Raw genomic sequence first — 16,183 nt, forward strand, 5'->3', positions numbered from 1 at the left:
AAACCAAGAAGCCGAGAGGTTTGTTAGACTTAGCTTGTCAAGGTCAGTATGTGGGTGTGTGTTATCTTCAGACAGAAGAGAAAAGAAGCAGGCAGACAAACTGAGAGTGACTGCGAGACTGTACCTTGTTTTGAGTAAGGATTCAAACATTTCTCTCTCTCCAATGGAAGTGTTTAGAATAATCATTATTTTGCTTTCTTACACCCAGTAGTGATTTATTTACATTCTTTCACTTTTCTGCTCAAACTTTGTGAGAAGAAATTAAAGACACAGTCTTAAAAACATCACAGTACAGTATGTAGGTCACAGATATTTTGGTGGTGTTTCCTGAACTCAAAGCTAAGTACTAACCTAGCTTAAAAATCTCTCTTAGAATCACAGCACAATCAGTATGGCTTTACACTGAATTGTTCCTTTTACAACAGCATTTGCCTTACTTGGCAGATTAGAGTGTTTCTATGGATCTTCTGAAAAGCCAGAATCCTTTCTCATTTTTAATCCTCATTTGCAGAGATAATTTTTTGCTATAAGACAAGTCATGCTAATTAAGGTAACTAACTTTACAGGTCAGGCAAACCTTAGCCCATGTGTTTCACTTCAATCTCTCTAAAAGAGGGAAACACCAAAAAGAAGAAACCCATCACATCCGCAAGAACATATCAGAGACATGATTCAGGAGCTGTTCCTTCTGGCTAGTTAGACTATATTAAGAATAAGCACTACAAGGCTATGAGCAAAATCTTATTTCCTTCCATGTATTTTACCTTGAAAAGATTTCCTTCAGGATCCATCATCTCACAAATAGTATCCGAAGTGTGTTTCATAATGTATCTCCCTGCTTGTTTCTCTTCATTCTTGCTGATGAAATTGTAAACTTCATGGGTATAAATTGCTGAGCAATCTTCATCAATGAAAAGAGAGCCTGTTTTGATGGGCAAAACCTATCGTGGGAAGAAGGGAAGAGGTTCAGTTCTGAAAGGTGAAATCTTCAGTTTATAGGTACCAGAAAAATGAAAAACAGACAAAAATCTCAGCTATCTCAATCTCAAATATTTCAAGTTGGAAGGATCCATAAGGATCATCGAGTCCAACTCTCTACTGCTTGGAGGGTTACCTAAAAATAAACCATATGACTGAGAATGTTCAGATGCTCCTTGAACTCCAATAGGCTTGTTGCCATGACCATTTCCCTGGGAGGTTGTTTCAGTGATCAGCCACCCTTTCAGTAAAGAACCTTTTCCTAGTGTCCAAGCTGAACTTCCCCTAACACAGCTTCATTCCATTTCCTCCTGTCCTATCACCAGTCACCAGAGAGAAGAGATTAGCACCAGGATTACCCTGTCCCAGGCAGAGAATCTGACACTTGCTCTTGTTAAATTTCATATGGATAGCTACTGCCCAGCTCTCGAGTCTGTCCAGATCTCTCTGTAAGGCCTCCCTACCCTCAAGGGAGTCCACAGCTCCTCCAAGTTTTGTATCACCACCAAACTTACTGAATTTACATTCAATTTCTGCATCCAGATAATTCATAACATTAAAGAACACTAGCATGAAAATTGAGACCTGGGGAATCCCACTGGCCATCAGCCTGGTGTAAGTCCATTTACTACAACCCTTTGAGCCTGATCTGTAAGCCAATTGCTCACCCAAAGTATTATGGGCTTGTCTAACTGTGTGCTGGTCATTTTATCCAGAAGAATACTGTGAAAAACAGTACTGAAAGCTTTGCTAAAATCCAAACCCACCAAGCATCTACTGGCTTCCCTTGGTCACTAGACGGGTGACCTTGTCATAAAAAGAAATTAAGTTGGTTAATCAGGACTTTCCCATTGTGAAACTGTGCTGGCAATGACCAATGATTGCACTCTCTCTCAAGTGTTCTTCAGTAACTCTCAGAATAACCCTTTCCATAATTTTACCAGGCACTGAAGTGAGACCATAATTACCAGGGTCTTGAGTCTTGCCTTTCTTGAAAATTGGGACATTTGCCAGCTTCCAGTCACTAGGACCTCTAAAATCTAAATACTGGTGGAGTACAAAAGAGAGGGAATCATAGATTTGAGAAGGGAGTGCAAATAATCAAGGTGATAGACACTGCTGGCAGAGAACTTGGAATACGAAGTTAGATTTTGCTGTCCCAAAGTGAAAATAATTCCCACCTGATATGTTCCTTGTGGCTTTGCTATAATAGATGTCCCATCACCAAAGATGGTACAGCAGGTACCGTCCTCACAATTTGTTTTAATAGTAGCAAACTCAGGATTCTCTACTTGGATATATTTCACCTTCCTTTTGATGACTTCCAAGGGTTTATCTAAGAAATAATATAGAACAGGATGGGAGCACATGAACTATAGAAAAGTCCTAGGATTTAATTTGCTTTTTTCTCTCATAGGACTGGACCTTTATGTCCTCAGCAATAGACCCTCAGACTTGATAACATCCTTTATCACATAATTTTATTTTAGGTAGAAAAATGCAATCTTGAAGTTTTGGGACTGTACACTGAACATATAAAAATCCAACAGCAAAAAATGTCTCTAACCCAATGTGGATGGTAGAGTCAGGAGGTTACTCTCTAATTTATCACATACAGTACTAACCATAATGATCTGGATATATCTAACATAATTTGGACCACTGAAAATTTCTATGCCTATGATACAAGCTCTAAGATGTGAAAAAATTTCTTTCAGCAGCAGAAGTCAGGGAAAACAAATCAAAATAGTATGTTAATCTGGCCATTGCCTTATCATTGAATAGACAGACCAGTTCAAGGCCATCATTTTCATTCTTAAGACCTCACAGGGAGCTCTGTTCCACAACTAGAACTTTCTGCTGTGTTTGAACACAATACTCCTGCCACCTGCACAGTAAATATACACTTCATGTTAATTACAGAACTTATCCAGCAACACACACACACAGAATATACTGCTGGACAGAAGAAACACAGGTGACCATTAGCCCTGTAGTTTCAGGCAAAGGTAATTTCACTTCTGCTAGGCATGGCATTTTCCACAAATCAATCAAATGATGAACACCTCCAAGGTTGGTGAGTCCATGGCCTCTCTGGGGAATATGAAGATGCCCTGGTCCTTATATACCTATTCCGTTAAGACTCAAGTCAGCTTCCTCATCAGGGTAGGTGGAGAGCAGGAATGAACATATTAGAACTCAGGCACTGCAGTCTCATGGTGAAGGTGGGTCATGTAAAGATATATATGGGAAGAAGGAAATTTGCTTGTTTGTTACAATGTACCTTTTGCACTGAATACTGGTGAAAAAAGATACCAAGCAGACAAACTAAGCCCAGTCTGCAGGAGTGGATTCATTATCTAGGCTATTGATGTGAGCCTTCTTTAGTGTATTTTAATGATTATCTGCTTCACAAGATATAGCAGAGGTAAGTGCTTCCCTCTCGATTTTACCTGTTTCCTCTCCATCTTCTGGTACAAAAACCTCTTCACAGCTTTGATAAAAAGTTGTGATCCTAGTACCATCAGCATGATCTACTACTCTGCTGCCATCCAGCTTCTCAACAATTACCACTTCATCTTCTCGTACTGTCATAAACTGAAACAATGAAGGAATACTCATTCATATTAGCTCTGTGACACTTGTAATGGCAACAACAGAAAAACAAATCATTATTTACTGAAACTAATGAAACTGCACTACTGCAAATTCTACTTTGGAGACCGGGGACTTGTGTTTTCTTTGAAATCTAAAGCTTCTGTATTAGTAACATTGTGATGATATGAACTGTAGGATTTGTGATCAAAGATCAAATCCTACAACTTATATGATGGCAGCTCTGTCTCTTAGCTTTAGCAGACTGCTATAATAACAGAAAAAGGGTAATACTGTTCCATCAGCTGGGTCAGTTGCCTGGTAGATTAACAGTGGCTTCAGATCCATTCTCTTTGCTCCCTCAGTGCCCACTTGAAAGCCTGATGGAGTTGTTGTTATCCAGGTTCCTGCCTGGTTCTCCTGATGTTGCTCAGAATCAACTAGACTCTTCACAGTATTCTCAAATAATTCATCCTTGCTTGGGTGTGATGTACTGGTTCTGCTGTTGCCTTTTCCTGCAAAAACAAACATTTCTGTATCAAACTTGGTATCCTCTAAGGCAAAAGACAAAAAGACCAATAAAGTTAAGAGTTTCTGCAAGTATTGTTTTTGACAGAATTGAAAGAAAAACTACTTATCAGGCTACAGGACAATTGCAAGTGCTGTTACTCAAAAGTGTGCCCTTGAACTAATCTTATTTAAGGTGTTCATTGATGACACAGAAGAAGTAAAAAGCATGCTAATGACAGCTGATTATGACATGACTTTGGAAGAGACTGTAATGCAAAAGAAAATCTGAATGGTTACAGAATAAAAGCATCCAAAACTGTCCCAAGAGCTTGAAGATGAAAGTACTAGGAAATAGAAACAGCCTATTAGAATATAATTTATTTATATAATTTTATATATTAAAAAATATAAAATATATATTTATAAGAATAGTATTTTTAATGCAAAGAGGAATAAAAATCATTTATGCTTCAGACAAATTTTCAAGGGTAGAAGACAGACCTGGAGGTATCATCCATGCGGAATGACTATAAGTTACCAGTGTGAAAATGTGATGAGAAATTCTCCTGGTGCACTGGAAGAAAAGGGATGGAGATCCACTGTGAAAGCTAATGGAGAGATCTTACTAAGAATGGGATAGAAAACTCTGGTCTTCCATAGCCAAGAAAAGGAACTTAGACTAAGCATACGCAAAAGACAACAGCATGGTCCAGAGAGGAGTTTAAAAAAGCTAACAACATATATGTCCTAGGAAAAAACCCAACCAAACAAACTTTTCACAATTAGTTTGTCAAGACTAAGGTGTAGAGAGGAGAGGTTGGGGGAAAGGTGATTCTAAATAAAGGATAAGGAATAAAGGACATACACTGTCCACAGACACTGAAACTGAAAAATTAGAAGATAGTTTGCCAGGTAAGTTCTCCAATACCCTTCCAGTCATCCTAAGGAATACCTTCAGAACAAGGACTGGACTTGATGACTCGAAATTCTCTGAGAGGTTTTCCTCTTTAGCAGCAATTTTTATGTACATACCTCCAATAAATTATAACATATTATGACGACTGATTATAATTATTATTTGCATTAAGGAGCACTGACAGTGATCTCAGACTGCACTCTGAGGAACGAAGAAAACATTTATTTGGTTCTCAGAGATACAAAACAATGTTAAGAATGCTTATACTGGGACAGAACAAAAGTTCCATACAACCAATTAATAATGACCAACAGTAGGTGCCTTGGAATGGAAAGAAAAATATAGTCAGTCCTCTGTGAAAGAAGCATTTCTCAAATCTATCAAATCTATCAAAACTATCAAAACTAAAAACTATAGTAAGGATTTTACACTACTGTAAAGGATTTCTTTTAAATACTTTCTTCTGAATCACTCTGCTACTGATGTAGTTCTCACATACCCATTTACTTACTAGAGTCCTAGCATGCTGGAAGGAAAACAAAATATGGAGTAGAGGAGAAATTATTCGATTTACAAGTAACAAATCACCACTGAATACAGATAAAACTGCATTTTCACACTGGTAGAATTTTCAGATTAAAGAAATATGGATTTTATTTAAGTGTAATCAGCCGTGCTAACTTCAAATAGGCACAAAACAATGAAAATGTTACCTTTCTTAGTGCTGGTCTCAGGTGAAAACTCCAATTCTGGTAACTGTTTACCTGAAACTGCAGGTGGTGGTAGAACTGGGCCAGAATCAGGACTCCTACTCACTGTGCCATCAGCAAACAGAATCTACAGCAATAAATGACACATTAGAGAATAAAATAATTTCAAACACTAAGAGAAAGTCCCTGAAGAGTGTGTCACAAATGCAGTAGTTGCTAGAATACTGTGGGGAAAAAAAGTAGAAGATTCTCAGAATGAATACAAGAAATAAAGAAACTATCTCAAAAAGAAAGAACTCCTAACTACTGCTGTTCATTCATATAATGGGGACTATTTAGTAACAAACAGGCACTATAAAATAAACAGTAAAGATTATTCTTTGTCTTAAAGGTGGGTGACTTATTTTTTGTAGCAGTGGTAATAGATCTGTATGACTATACTGAACTATATTCAGGTATTCCACGTGTCTGGGATTGCAGCTAATGTCCTAGACATCAAGAGAGCTAACAACAAGCTCTCATGGTTATCTATCTTCTTATAGCTGGTTTCTGAAATCTGTTGTCCATTACACTCAACTCTTGATACACACATTCCCTGTGTGGCAAGGAACAATCATCCCCCAATTAATTTACAAATATGGCTCTAAAGTTCTAGTGAAAAGATGGTGCAAAGTGGAAAACAAAGGGACAACATAAAGGAACATCTTCAGAGTTACAGCTACTGTAAGCTAGTTAGCTACCTTTTCTTTTCCGAATGCTTATTTATATGCAATACATTCTTATAGAATCATTTTGGTTGGAAAAGACCTAACTCTGCTAAGGCTGATGCTAAACCACATCCCTCAGCACCACATTACTGTATCTTTGAAACACCGCCAGGGATGGGGATCCAATCACCTCCCTGGGGAACCTATTCTGGTCTCTGAGAATCCTTTCAGTGAAACGGGTTTTTTTTCCTAATAACCAATCTAAACTTCCCCTGGCGTAGCTTGGCCATTTCCTCTCATTGCATCACTTGATACTATGGAGAAGAGACCAACACCCACATCACTACAACCTCCTGACAGGGAAATGTAGAGAGTGAGAAGGTCTCCCCTTGGCCTCATTTTCTCCAGATTAAAAAATTCCAGTTTCCTGAGCCACTCCTCACAAGACCTGTTCTCCAGACCCTTCACCATCTTTGCTGCCCTTCTCTGGACCTGCTCCACCACCTCTATATCTTCCTTGTAGTGAAGGCCCCATAACTGAACACTGGAGTTAAGACATGGCCTCACCAGTACTGAGTACAGGGAAACAATTATTTCTCTTGTCCTGCTGGTCACACGATTCTTGATAGATGCCAGGGTGCTATTGGCCTTCTTGACTACCTGAACACATTGCTGGCTCATGTTCAGCTGGTTGTGGATCAATGCCCCCAGGACTCTTACTGCTGAGTGTTCATGGGGATGTTGCGACCCAAGTGCAGTACACAGAACTTGGCCTTGTTGAATTTCATACAATTGGCCTTGGCCCGTCAATCCAGCCTGCTCAGGTGCCCCTCTAGAGCCTTCCAACTCTCAAGCAAATCAATACTCCCTCACAGCTTACTGTCATCTGCAAACTTAGTGTGGGAGCAGTAAGTTTCTTGATGAGTCATAAACACAAAATAAATATCAAGGACATACAATCTGCTTATACAAAACCTGTGATACAATCATGCTAGACGTACAAGAGCTATATTCTTCTGTCAGCAGACAGTATGTTGAGAATATATAGACATAGAGCAGCTAGTTTGTCTGTATCCTTCTGAAACTGATGTTTCTCTAAAATCCTGGCTAAATGATTTAAGATCTAATGTAATGAATGAAAGCAAAGAAATTGTACTAGGAGTTATGGTCTACTTAGAAAAAAACACCTTGAGGAAATAAGGAATTCTTTTGGCAGTTTGAGTCAAACCTGGTGACTTGTCACCTGTTTCCCAACTACAAAGAGAGTCTTAGACTTTAAAAAGACAGTTGCCTGTAGATTGATTACAATATCTGCAAAGACGGTATCTATCCTATAGCACCTAAAAGGAACTAGCGTCCTGAGCAACCTGAATATGTGCAAACAAAAAGCTATTTAGGAATATAAAGCCTTTTGCTGAAAATCTAGGATACCTTAAGGTGTTTGCAGGACTGAAGAACAGTTCAGGTCTTTTCTGGATCCCAGATAACTGTTTAGATGACTTAAAAAATACATGGATGCTTCTGTATTCCCCAAAATACCCAAAGCCCAACTATTCACACTTCAGATGTTTAAGTCCAGCAATATTGTTCTCAAAACCATATTTGGCTATTTCTTAATCTCAAAATCACCTAAGATCTTCACATGCCTAAAATTTTCATCATTAAAGCTACGTATGCAACTTAAGTTCTGATTCCAAACAAAGCTAAGAGCATTTTAGTCTTGACATGGCTGCCTAAACCATGTTTAGGTTACTTAACTCCATCTACAACCTGGATACTTTTCTATCTCAGTTGACAAGCACAAGTTCAAGGGTCACCACACAGGCAGGTGGCTTTCAATGAATTCTGCTAAACATACCTGGGTAGAACCATCCATCATATACTTTATGACAGTTCCTTGACTGGTGATAACTCTTGACACTTCCTGCTCTGACCATCTTGCCACAGATGCATATAGACGAGCGTTCTTTACCTTTTGGGGATAACTCTGCCTGACCAGAATTTCCAGAGTAGCCTGCTTGGCCTGTTCTCTTTTGGTGTCTTTGTGCTTTATGTCACCTTCTGTAACCTCATGTGCCTTCTCTCCATTTTCCATATCCTCTTCCTCCTTTGCTTCATTTGCTTTGGCTTCACCATTCTCAGATTCCTCTTTCTTGGCTTTGTCTGCTTCATCCTCACTTCTCTTTACCAATTCTTTCTCAGCTTCATCTGTAGTGGCTTTACCTTTCAAATCTGAAAACAAATTCTGAATTACTTAATAGCATGTAGCACCCATTCAAACAGCACTAAACACCCAGCACTATGGTGTCCACAAAAGGTATGCAACTTTGAGTAAAACTAATCCTCCTTGGCTTCCTCCGTAATCCACAGAACCTCCATTTTTTTCAGAGAACAATTCAAAGCAGTCATCTACTCAGAAACTCTGCATCCTCCTGTGGAGGTGTCTGTCTTTCCAAATGAATATAGGAGAATTTGAAGATGGATTTTTTCTGGATGCTGAACTTTTGGAAGACTGACATAAAGTGAGAATAACTTCCTAACTTCCCATGAAAGTGAAAAAAGTTACGTTTCACCAAGTTTGAGGTTATCTAGGAACTGAAGTTGGATATTTTGTCTACTTTAGTGAGGGTTTTAGATTAAATTACAGCACTGTATTGAGTATTGTAATATTTATACAAATATGTTAGATGTGTCAAGAGTCTACATGTGTGTGTGTAATTGCCCTGTCCATCTCAGCTATTCAGCACTCCAATTTAAGCTGCTTCCAAACTATGTATGTTTGAAAACCATCTGCATCCTCTTCATACCAGATTCATTAAGAGAACATTGATCCTAACTAGCAAAATCTACCAAATTGGCTGTATCTGCAGAGGCAATACTAGCAGAGACAGAGACGTGGCAATCCCACTCAGCGCTTTTCAGGCTATACTTGGAGTACTGTGTCCAGTTCTGGTTCCTTCAATTTAAGAAAGATGCAGACAGACTGGAGAGAGTCCAAAGGAGGGACACAGAGATGGAGAGCCAGTCCTGTGAGAGAAGACTGAAGGAGTTAGGTCTCTTTTGCCTGAAGAAGGCTCAGGCGGGACCTCATCACACTGTTCAGTACTCAAAGGGTGGCTACAAAGGCGACTGAGGCTCTCCCTTCACAAGGAACAGATAAGGGACAATGGGTACAAGTTGCACTGGGAAGAAGTTTCATCTCAATATAAGAAAGGGATTTTTTAAATGTTTTAATTTTTTTAATGAAGAAAACAATCATTTACTGGAACAAATTCCCCTCCCCAGGGGAATAGCAGAGACTTCATAGCTGGAGGCTTTCAAGATGTGATTTGATAGGGTGCTTGAGAATTTAATTTAGGCTTTCTCACAAAAGATTCAACTAATGAGTTTTCAAGGTCCCTTTCAACCCAGGCTGTTCAGTGATTCTGATATTTTGATATGAAAAGAGAAGTTTGACAAGAAAAAAAAAATTAATAAAATCAAGACATTCCTCTCCCATGAGACCACAAATTTGTGCTGGATCCTTGAGTACCATGTTACATTTCTGAATGTTATTTAACACAAATTTCTTAATTGTTATTAATTTACATACAGTTGGCTAGTTTCTAAGAGCTATGTTGTTTCATCATTTTTCATGCATAGGATGTATTGAAGTTACTGCTAGCACACACTTGGTGTGTGATAAATCCGGTTTATTCCTGGGATATAGAGAACTGCGGTTGTGCTGAGCTATTTTCACATAACCAATATCTCCCATACAGCCTGGGCTAGACAGATTTGTTTTATGTAGGTTTTAAAACATATCTGTAGGTGTCTCTTTTTAAAAATGACCACATGACAACAACAAAATTCACATTTGTCTGCTTAAAAACTAATGGCATGACTACAAAACCCTGAGATTTCCTACAGTTTAGAGCACGCAGTGATAAATCTCATGCTGGTTTACAAAAACACTGGGAAACAGAGTCCTTACAGAAGAGTATATCAAGCACAGAAACGTCTAAGTATCTATTATATCCTATCAGTTTACTAAAGGAAACACAATGATAAGGGCAGAAATGCTTACTACAACAGTCCTCTCTGTAGTGTATTGCATGGCATAGACCAAAGGACTTATATTTGAAACTCACAGTATCTTTTAGAAAGGCTAAAAAACCTGATTGTTAAATAACCAGTAGCAGAAATTTCATCACAGCGTGGGTTAATTTTGTTAATCTTTCTTACCATTAAAAAGAGTGTGACTTAAATCTAGAATAAAGTACTACTTTTCAGTTTAAATCCCCTGAAATTTGTAATACCTTTGTATAGAATACCTATTTGTAATACCTTTGTATAGAATGTTTACAAGCAAGAGTTACAAACGAGTTTTCAGTTGATTTACACAGAATAGTTTACTCCTTTGCTGCAAAGATATCAGATTACACCAGTATATGTAGAGAACAAAAGAAAAAGGGAAAGGAATGTCTGTCTGAATCCCATAACAGATGAAAATGCATCTGCCTGCTCAAGGACCAGAAAAGCAAGAGAGAGACTGAGACTCTCCTGTCCAGGGTGGCAATGCCCCACAGCCGTAAATGCTGTAAATGCAGTAAATTCATGACTCTGATAGTGGGGAATATTATGTGGTTCAAAACACTACACTTTCATATTCCAATATACATGCATATTCAACTGATTATTCAACGTGACTCCTGAGTGCTTTTTTTTAGGGTTGCTGCTTACTTGCCACCAATCTGTTATGCCTAACAGCCCACAAGTCTAGATTTCACATTTGTTGGAACACATTATTTATGTCACAAATAGTATTAAGTAGACATTATGACAGACTCAGCAATCAAAGTCTTAAAAAAGAAAAAAAAAAAGATCACATTGTTACATCTAAACCCATCAAGGCAGAAATAATTCTCTTTTGCAATTTTAACTTCTTTTAAATTCCCTAGTTTGCAGTGGCTCGGAACACTAACCTTCAACACTTTCACCAAGGAAAGTTAATACTAGTCCACTGGGACATGAGACGTTCAGCCCTGGGAAATTGTGAGGCTCTGACATCACTTGTGTTCGGGGAGCTGATTCTTCCATTTCCATCTATGGAATGAAAAATGAATTAGTTTTATTCCATATTTTAAAAGAATAAAGAAGAAATTATAGATTTCAGTTCTAAGGAGAATATTTTTTTTTAAAAATTGTGCTTCCTATCAGTGATTTTTAACATTTTGAGAGTTTATGGACTCTGAAATGGAAACATTAGCTTATTTTCTTTCATTTCTCTTTATTAATCCTTAAAAAACAACCCTTCCTAACTTTACTAATTTTGCTGAGTCACTATGCTATCTTGTGCGCATCAAGATGACAACAAATGGATAATGTGAAGCAAAAGAGTAATTCTTGAAGTTGCACATCAGTTGTTTTATAAATAATCACTAAAAGTACAAAAGATGAGTGAAGCAGTATGCTGGCAGTCTGCTGCAAACACTTCAGAAGGTGAGAGGAAAGGTTTCACAGTCAAAATGTGTAATCGTCTTTGCACTGCTCTGCAGTGGAAACTCTTTGGATGCCTAGAAAAGATGAGGTTGACCTAAGGAATGTCTGAAGATCCTGGAACATTTCAAAAAAATACAACAGTGGACCCTTTGATGTCACCCTTCCAAAACCCTATGTAACACTAACCTACATTATGCCAGTAGTCATAAGAAGAAAACAGTTTTATGTTGCAGGCAGAAGTAACAGAGAGAACTTGTCCTGGTATTAGTCCATATTCTTAATTTTTAGGAATAGAAACGTAGGGGAAATTTCGATGCTGTTTTGCCATCTGTTGTTTTCTTGACATAAAGGATGCTATACATTTTATAGTTACTTTATAAAATATTACTGGGCAATCAAGACACCGTGATTGTAGTCACAGGATCCTGGGGCAGAAATAACCCTTAGTTGTCATCTATTTCTGTCAAGTATGCCTATACCATTAATTAAAACTGTTAATATAACCTATTCTAAAATTTCCAGCGCTGGAGGTTTCCTGGCAACCTGTTCCTTGACTAACCTTTACTGCACTTCCCCATTCGTTAAGTCTGAATCTCTCACAGAAGATTAGTTTGATTCTGATTATATGGGCTAGCACAAGAGACTATGTTGTCCCTTTATCTCTTTACAGAAGGCTAATTCTGTCTCCCCACTTGAGATCAAACAAACTTAAGACAAGTCTTTTAATCTTTCTCCACTGGTTAAATTTTCAAGACTTCTGATCTTTCCTGGTGCATTCCTGAGAACTCTCCAGTGTAGATCATGTTTTTCTTGCAGTGCAGTATTCAGGACTGTTCACAGTACTTCAAATGAGATCCTACCAGCCCTGAATGAAAAATGACTTCCCATATTTAGCAGGGACACTCCTGTTTATTCACCTCAATGTGGTCTTTGCCCTTCTCACAGCAAGATGGCATTGTTGTCTTGTGTATAGCTTGTGATCCACTGCAAGTCTTCAGACCCTTCTCTGTAGAACTGTTATTGATAGAACTGTTAATCAATAGGTATCTATGTAACATGCATTTAAAGGTAATTGCTGAACCTAGCACTTAGTCTTAGTGAATTGCATCCTACTTTACAGACCATATCCATGTGAATTTGACAAGTTCACTTTGGATTCTAATCCTGTCCTCCAAAACACTTGCAGCCTCACACAGTCAGGTGCTGTATGCACTATTATGGATACTCTGTCTGAAGACATTCTAAAATAGCAAAAATCCTTTGGAAGAACAGGAGGAATTTACATGTCCTCCTGATGGAATCTTAATGCTAGGGGTATTTGTATAGGGGTTTGTTTGTGCCAAACAATTACTCTATGTTATGTGAGTGCTGTTTGGCAACTCCCTACACCACTTTCCATGCTCGTGGTCTTTAAATACCTAGCTAAACTTGCTGAGATTAGGTCAGCAGGAAATTTTGTGGATATGGACAGAATCCATGTTGAAACAAGAGCCATAGCATTACTTCATCCACTAGGCACCACGGAAACAGCACAACTACATTGTGTTCTTCCAAGGTTATTCTTACAACTCCCAACCTGTGTCTTTTTACCCTATCCTCTCAATTGTTTTGTAATGGAAGCTATCTCCTGTTTCTAATGAACCTGCACTAATAAACCCTTTATTTCCATATTGCCTATTCTACCTCTTTGAACAGCTTATCCCAGATGTTTAATTGTGAACTCCATTCAAACTCTCTTCCCAAGGGAGCTGAGATGATAACTCACAAGGCCTCTGGTGAGGCCACAGAAAAAGTGATTTTGAGAAGTGGCCAAAAGTAACCAGAGTTGACAAAAGACCAGCTTCCCAAGACATAGTTCTGAAAAAGAAATGTTCAGATCTTCAGACCAGAAGGTGGTAAACCTTTTGAGGAGGGTACCCTAGGAAATGGTAACAAGATCTGCAGCAGAGTTTCATGAAATGCCTCTGGAATTGGAAGCCATCACAGTTGAATGAGCTAGTGTTAATTTTCTACAGAGAAATTCTAAGAAACAGGACAAAAAAAAAAAAAAAAAAAAACAAAACAGTGCAGGAAAATATGGCATACGTGGTGTCACTAATGTTCCTTACATATCACTCAACAGCCTATGAAAGAAGCAGAACAGAAGAGGAAGGAATGACAAGATTAATAGAAAATAATGAGTCATGGAAAGTATTACATGCAGTATATATGGACTTAAATTTTGATCATGGTGAGAACTGGGACATTCTATTAGCTGTTCTTCCTGCATGATTTTCAGCCATACTTGATTAAAGATAGAATCAAGTAGGGTAGAAATTATCAGTACTTCTATATACTTTAAATATTCTTGCACTTAGTCTGAAAGAGACTAAGAACCACATTTACAAGCACCTTATCTAGAAAAGCTACTCTTTTGTAACTTGATTGGCTTAAAAGGGACATATTTTAATCCTAACTATCATTAAAGAATTCTCCCAGGCAGCATATTTTTGAACATTAGTGTAACATGAGACTGTTTGTGGACCTCATTATTTCGTATTCTGATTACATCTGTTTTCAGAAGACTGTCCTTTCCTAAACAGAAGGTGATGGCTAAATTGGTTTTCAACACAACTCATGTTCATTTCTGTCCTTCTCTCAGAGTTTGCTTTTTATTTTACTTGTGTTAATTTTTGAGACACTTCTGGTTGGATGGAACAGTTTCAAGAAATAAAAGAGGATAAAATATCTCTAACATAAAACTCCTGCATCCTCTTCAGCCATCCTGTTCATATTTCTTTGAGAACTTTTCATGTAACTTACTCTTTGGATGATCTGTGAGATCACTGGGCAAAGAAACTTCCTGTGGTTGCCTACAATATGTTGCCAATAGTTAGCTAATGACCTGAAATAATCTAAGTTAGTAATATAGCAAAGGGGAACTGTGACCCATTTCTGAACTGATATGGCCACCCCACTCACATTTTAAAGCAAAAATGTTTCTCACAGAGCTGTGCAGAAGATGTTCAAAATAAATATTGTGCATTTCTGAGGCACAAGGTCCTGTATTTCCTGTATTACTCTGTGCTAAGTATTCTGTATGGGAAATTCAGAATCTGGCATTGAAACGTCTTCCATCCTTTCTAAAGACCTGCCTTGTGATAGAAGCACTTCAGTTAGAGGCAAAAGTAACTTCTGCCAGTTGCTGGTCCCCAGTTTGTGATCAGCTGGAAAGATCAAACTGCAGAACAAACATTTGCAAAACTGTCCCCACTAATTTACTGGTTGGCTAGTTTACTTGGTTTCCAATACAGGTTTTGGAAAGCTCAGAAAAGTTCTCCTACTTGGTTAAACTAAAAATTTAATTTCTAGAGCAGTCTTTTTAATAATGCAACAGGTGTAACTGTAAAGCCCAAATTGGCAAAACTATGTGGGTCATGGAAGATTTAAATCCTGGACTCACAAAGGCTTCATTAACAGTTCCCAATATGTACATCTGAGAACAAAAGAAAGAGTACAACACATGCTTAAAATCACCACAAAATGTTAGGATTTTTTAAGGCACAGTTCAAAGCCCTCTGAGAAGGATATATGGTTTCTGTTACGTAAGTTTATGTATTTGAATTTTTGTTTTTTCTTTTCTGGGTTCATTGGATAATGTCTACTCACTCACCTTTTCTTCTTGCTTTACCAGGTCATCAGGTGGTGGAAAGCCCATTTTGCCATGGCTTGCTTTTGCAGATGGCAGAGATTTTTTTGATTTTTGTTTGACAATCTTATCTTTTTTTCCTGAAGCAGGTGTAGCTGGACGAATTATAGTCGGAATATGAACAGAAGGGATGTTCAGAATTTTTCCTAAGACAGGATCGGTTTCATCATCTAAGGAAGAGAAAAGCAGTATTTTAAATGCAACTAGGTTTCGTAATTGTAGATGGCCCCATTTTATTTTTAACAAGATTTTGTACACTAAATTTAACTTTAGCAATAATAACCTTGGCAGGGGAATCTATTATTTTGAATATACAAAACTATTCAGAAAATCTTTCCATAGAATTTCCCTCAGGCAGTCACCTATCTCCCAAAAATAGAATATATAGTTTCCAACTGTAAAACTTAGATAGGTGGAGACATTCTGAGTCTAGCATTTAGGAAATGATCACTGTTGCTGTGCTTTATCATGAACTGATCCAGCATGGACTGAAAGCACAAATCAGAGAGATTCTGATGATCTAGACTTGATAAGAAGACTTCCAAACACTGGTGAGGCCAGACCTTGAGTCCTGGTTCCAGTTTTGGGGCCCTTTCTA

The 16,183-nt window shown here is 38.0% G+C and overlaps 1 protein-coding gene across 1 annotated transcript in view; it reads right to left on the reverse strand.

The window, feature by feature from the left end:
* Window positions 1-16,183, reverse strand: part of SPAG17 (sperm associated antigen 17) — a 109,020-nt gene that overhangs the window by 25,717 nt on the left and 67,120 nt on the right. The window contains exons 24-31 of the mRNA XM_054388939.1: window positions 15,550-15,755; window positions 11,381-11,501; window positions 8,275-8,648; window positions 5,713-5,836; window positions 3,868-4,088; window positions 3,432-3,576; window positions 2,160-2,314; window positions 765-941 (exon numbers count right to left, since the gene is read on the reverse strand). Of these exons, the coding sequence (XP_054244914.1) occupies window positions 765-941; window positions 2,160-2,314; window positions 3,432-3,576; window positions 3,868-4,088; window positions 5,713-5,836; window positions 8,275-8,648; window positions 11,381-11,501; window positions 15,550-15,755 (1,523 nt within the window). The remainder of the gene's footprint in view (window positions 1-764; window positions 942-2,159; window positions 2,315-3,431; window positions 3,577-3,867; window positions 4,089-5,712; window positions 5,837-8,274; window positions 8,649-11,380; window positions 11,502-15,549; window positions 15,756-16,183) is intronic.

This window comes from Indicator indicator, chromosome 1 (assembly GCF_027791375.1).
Source record: "Indicator indicator isolate 239-I01 chromosome 1, UM_Iind_1.1, whole genome shotgun sequence".
NCBI lineage: Eukaryota > Metazoa > Chordata > Aves > Piciformes > Indicatoridae > Indicator > Indicator indicator.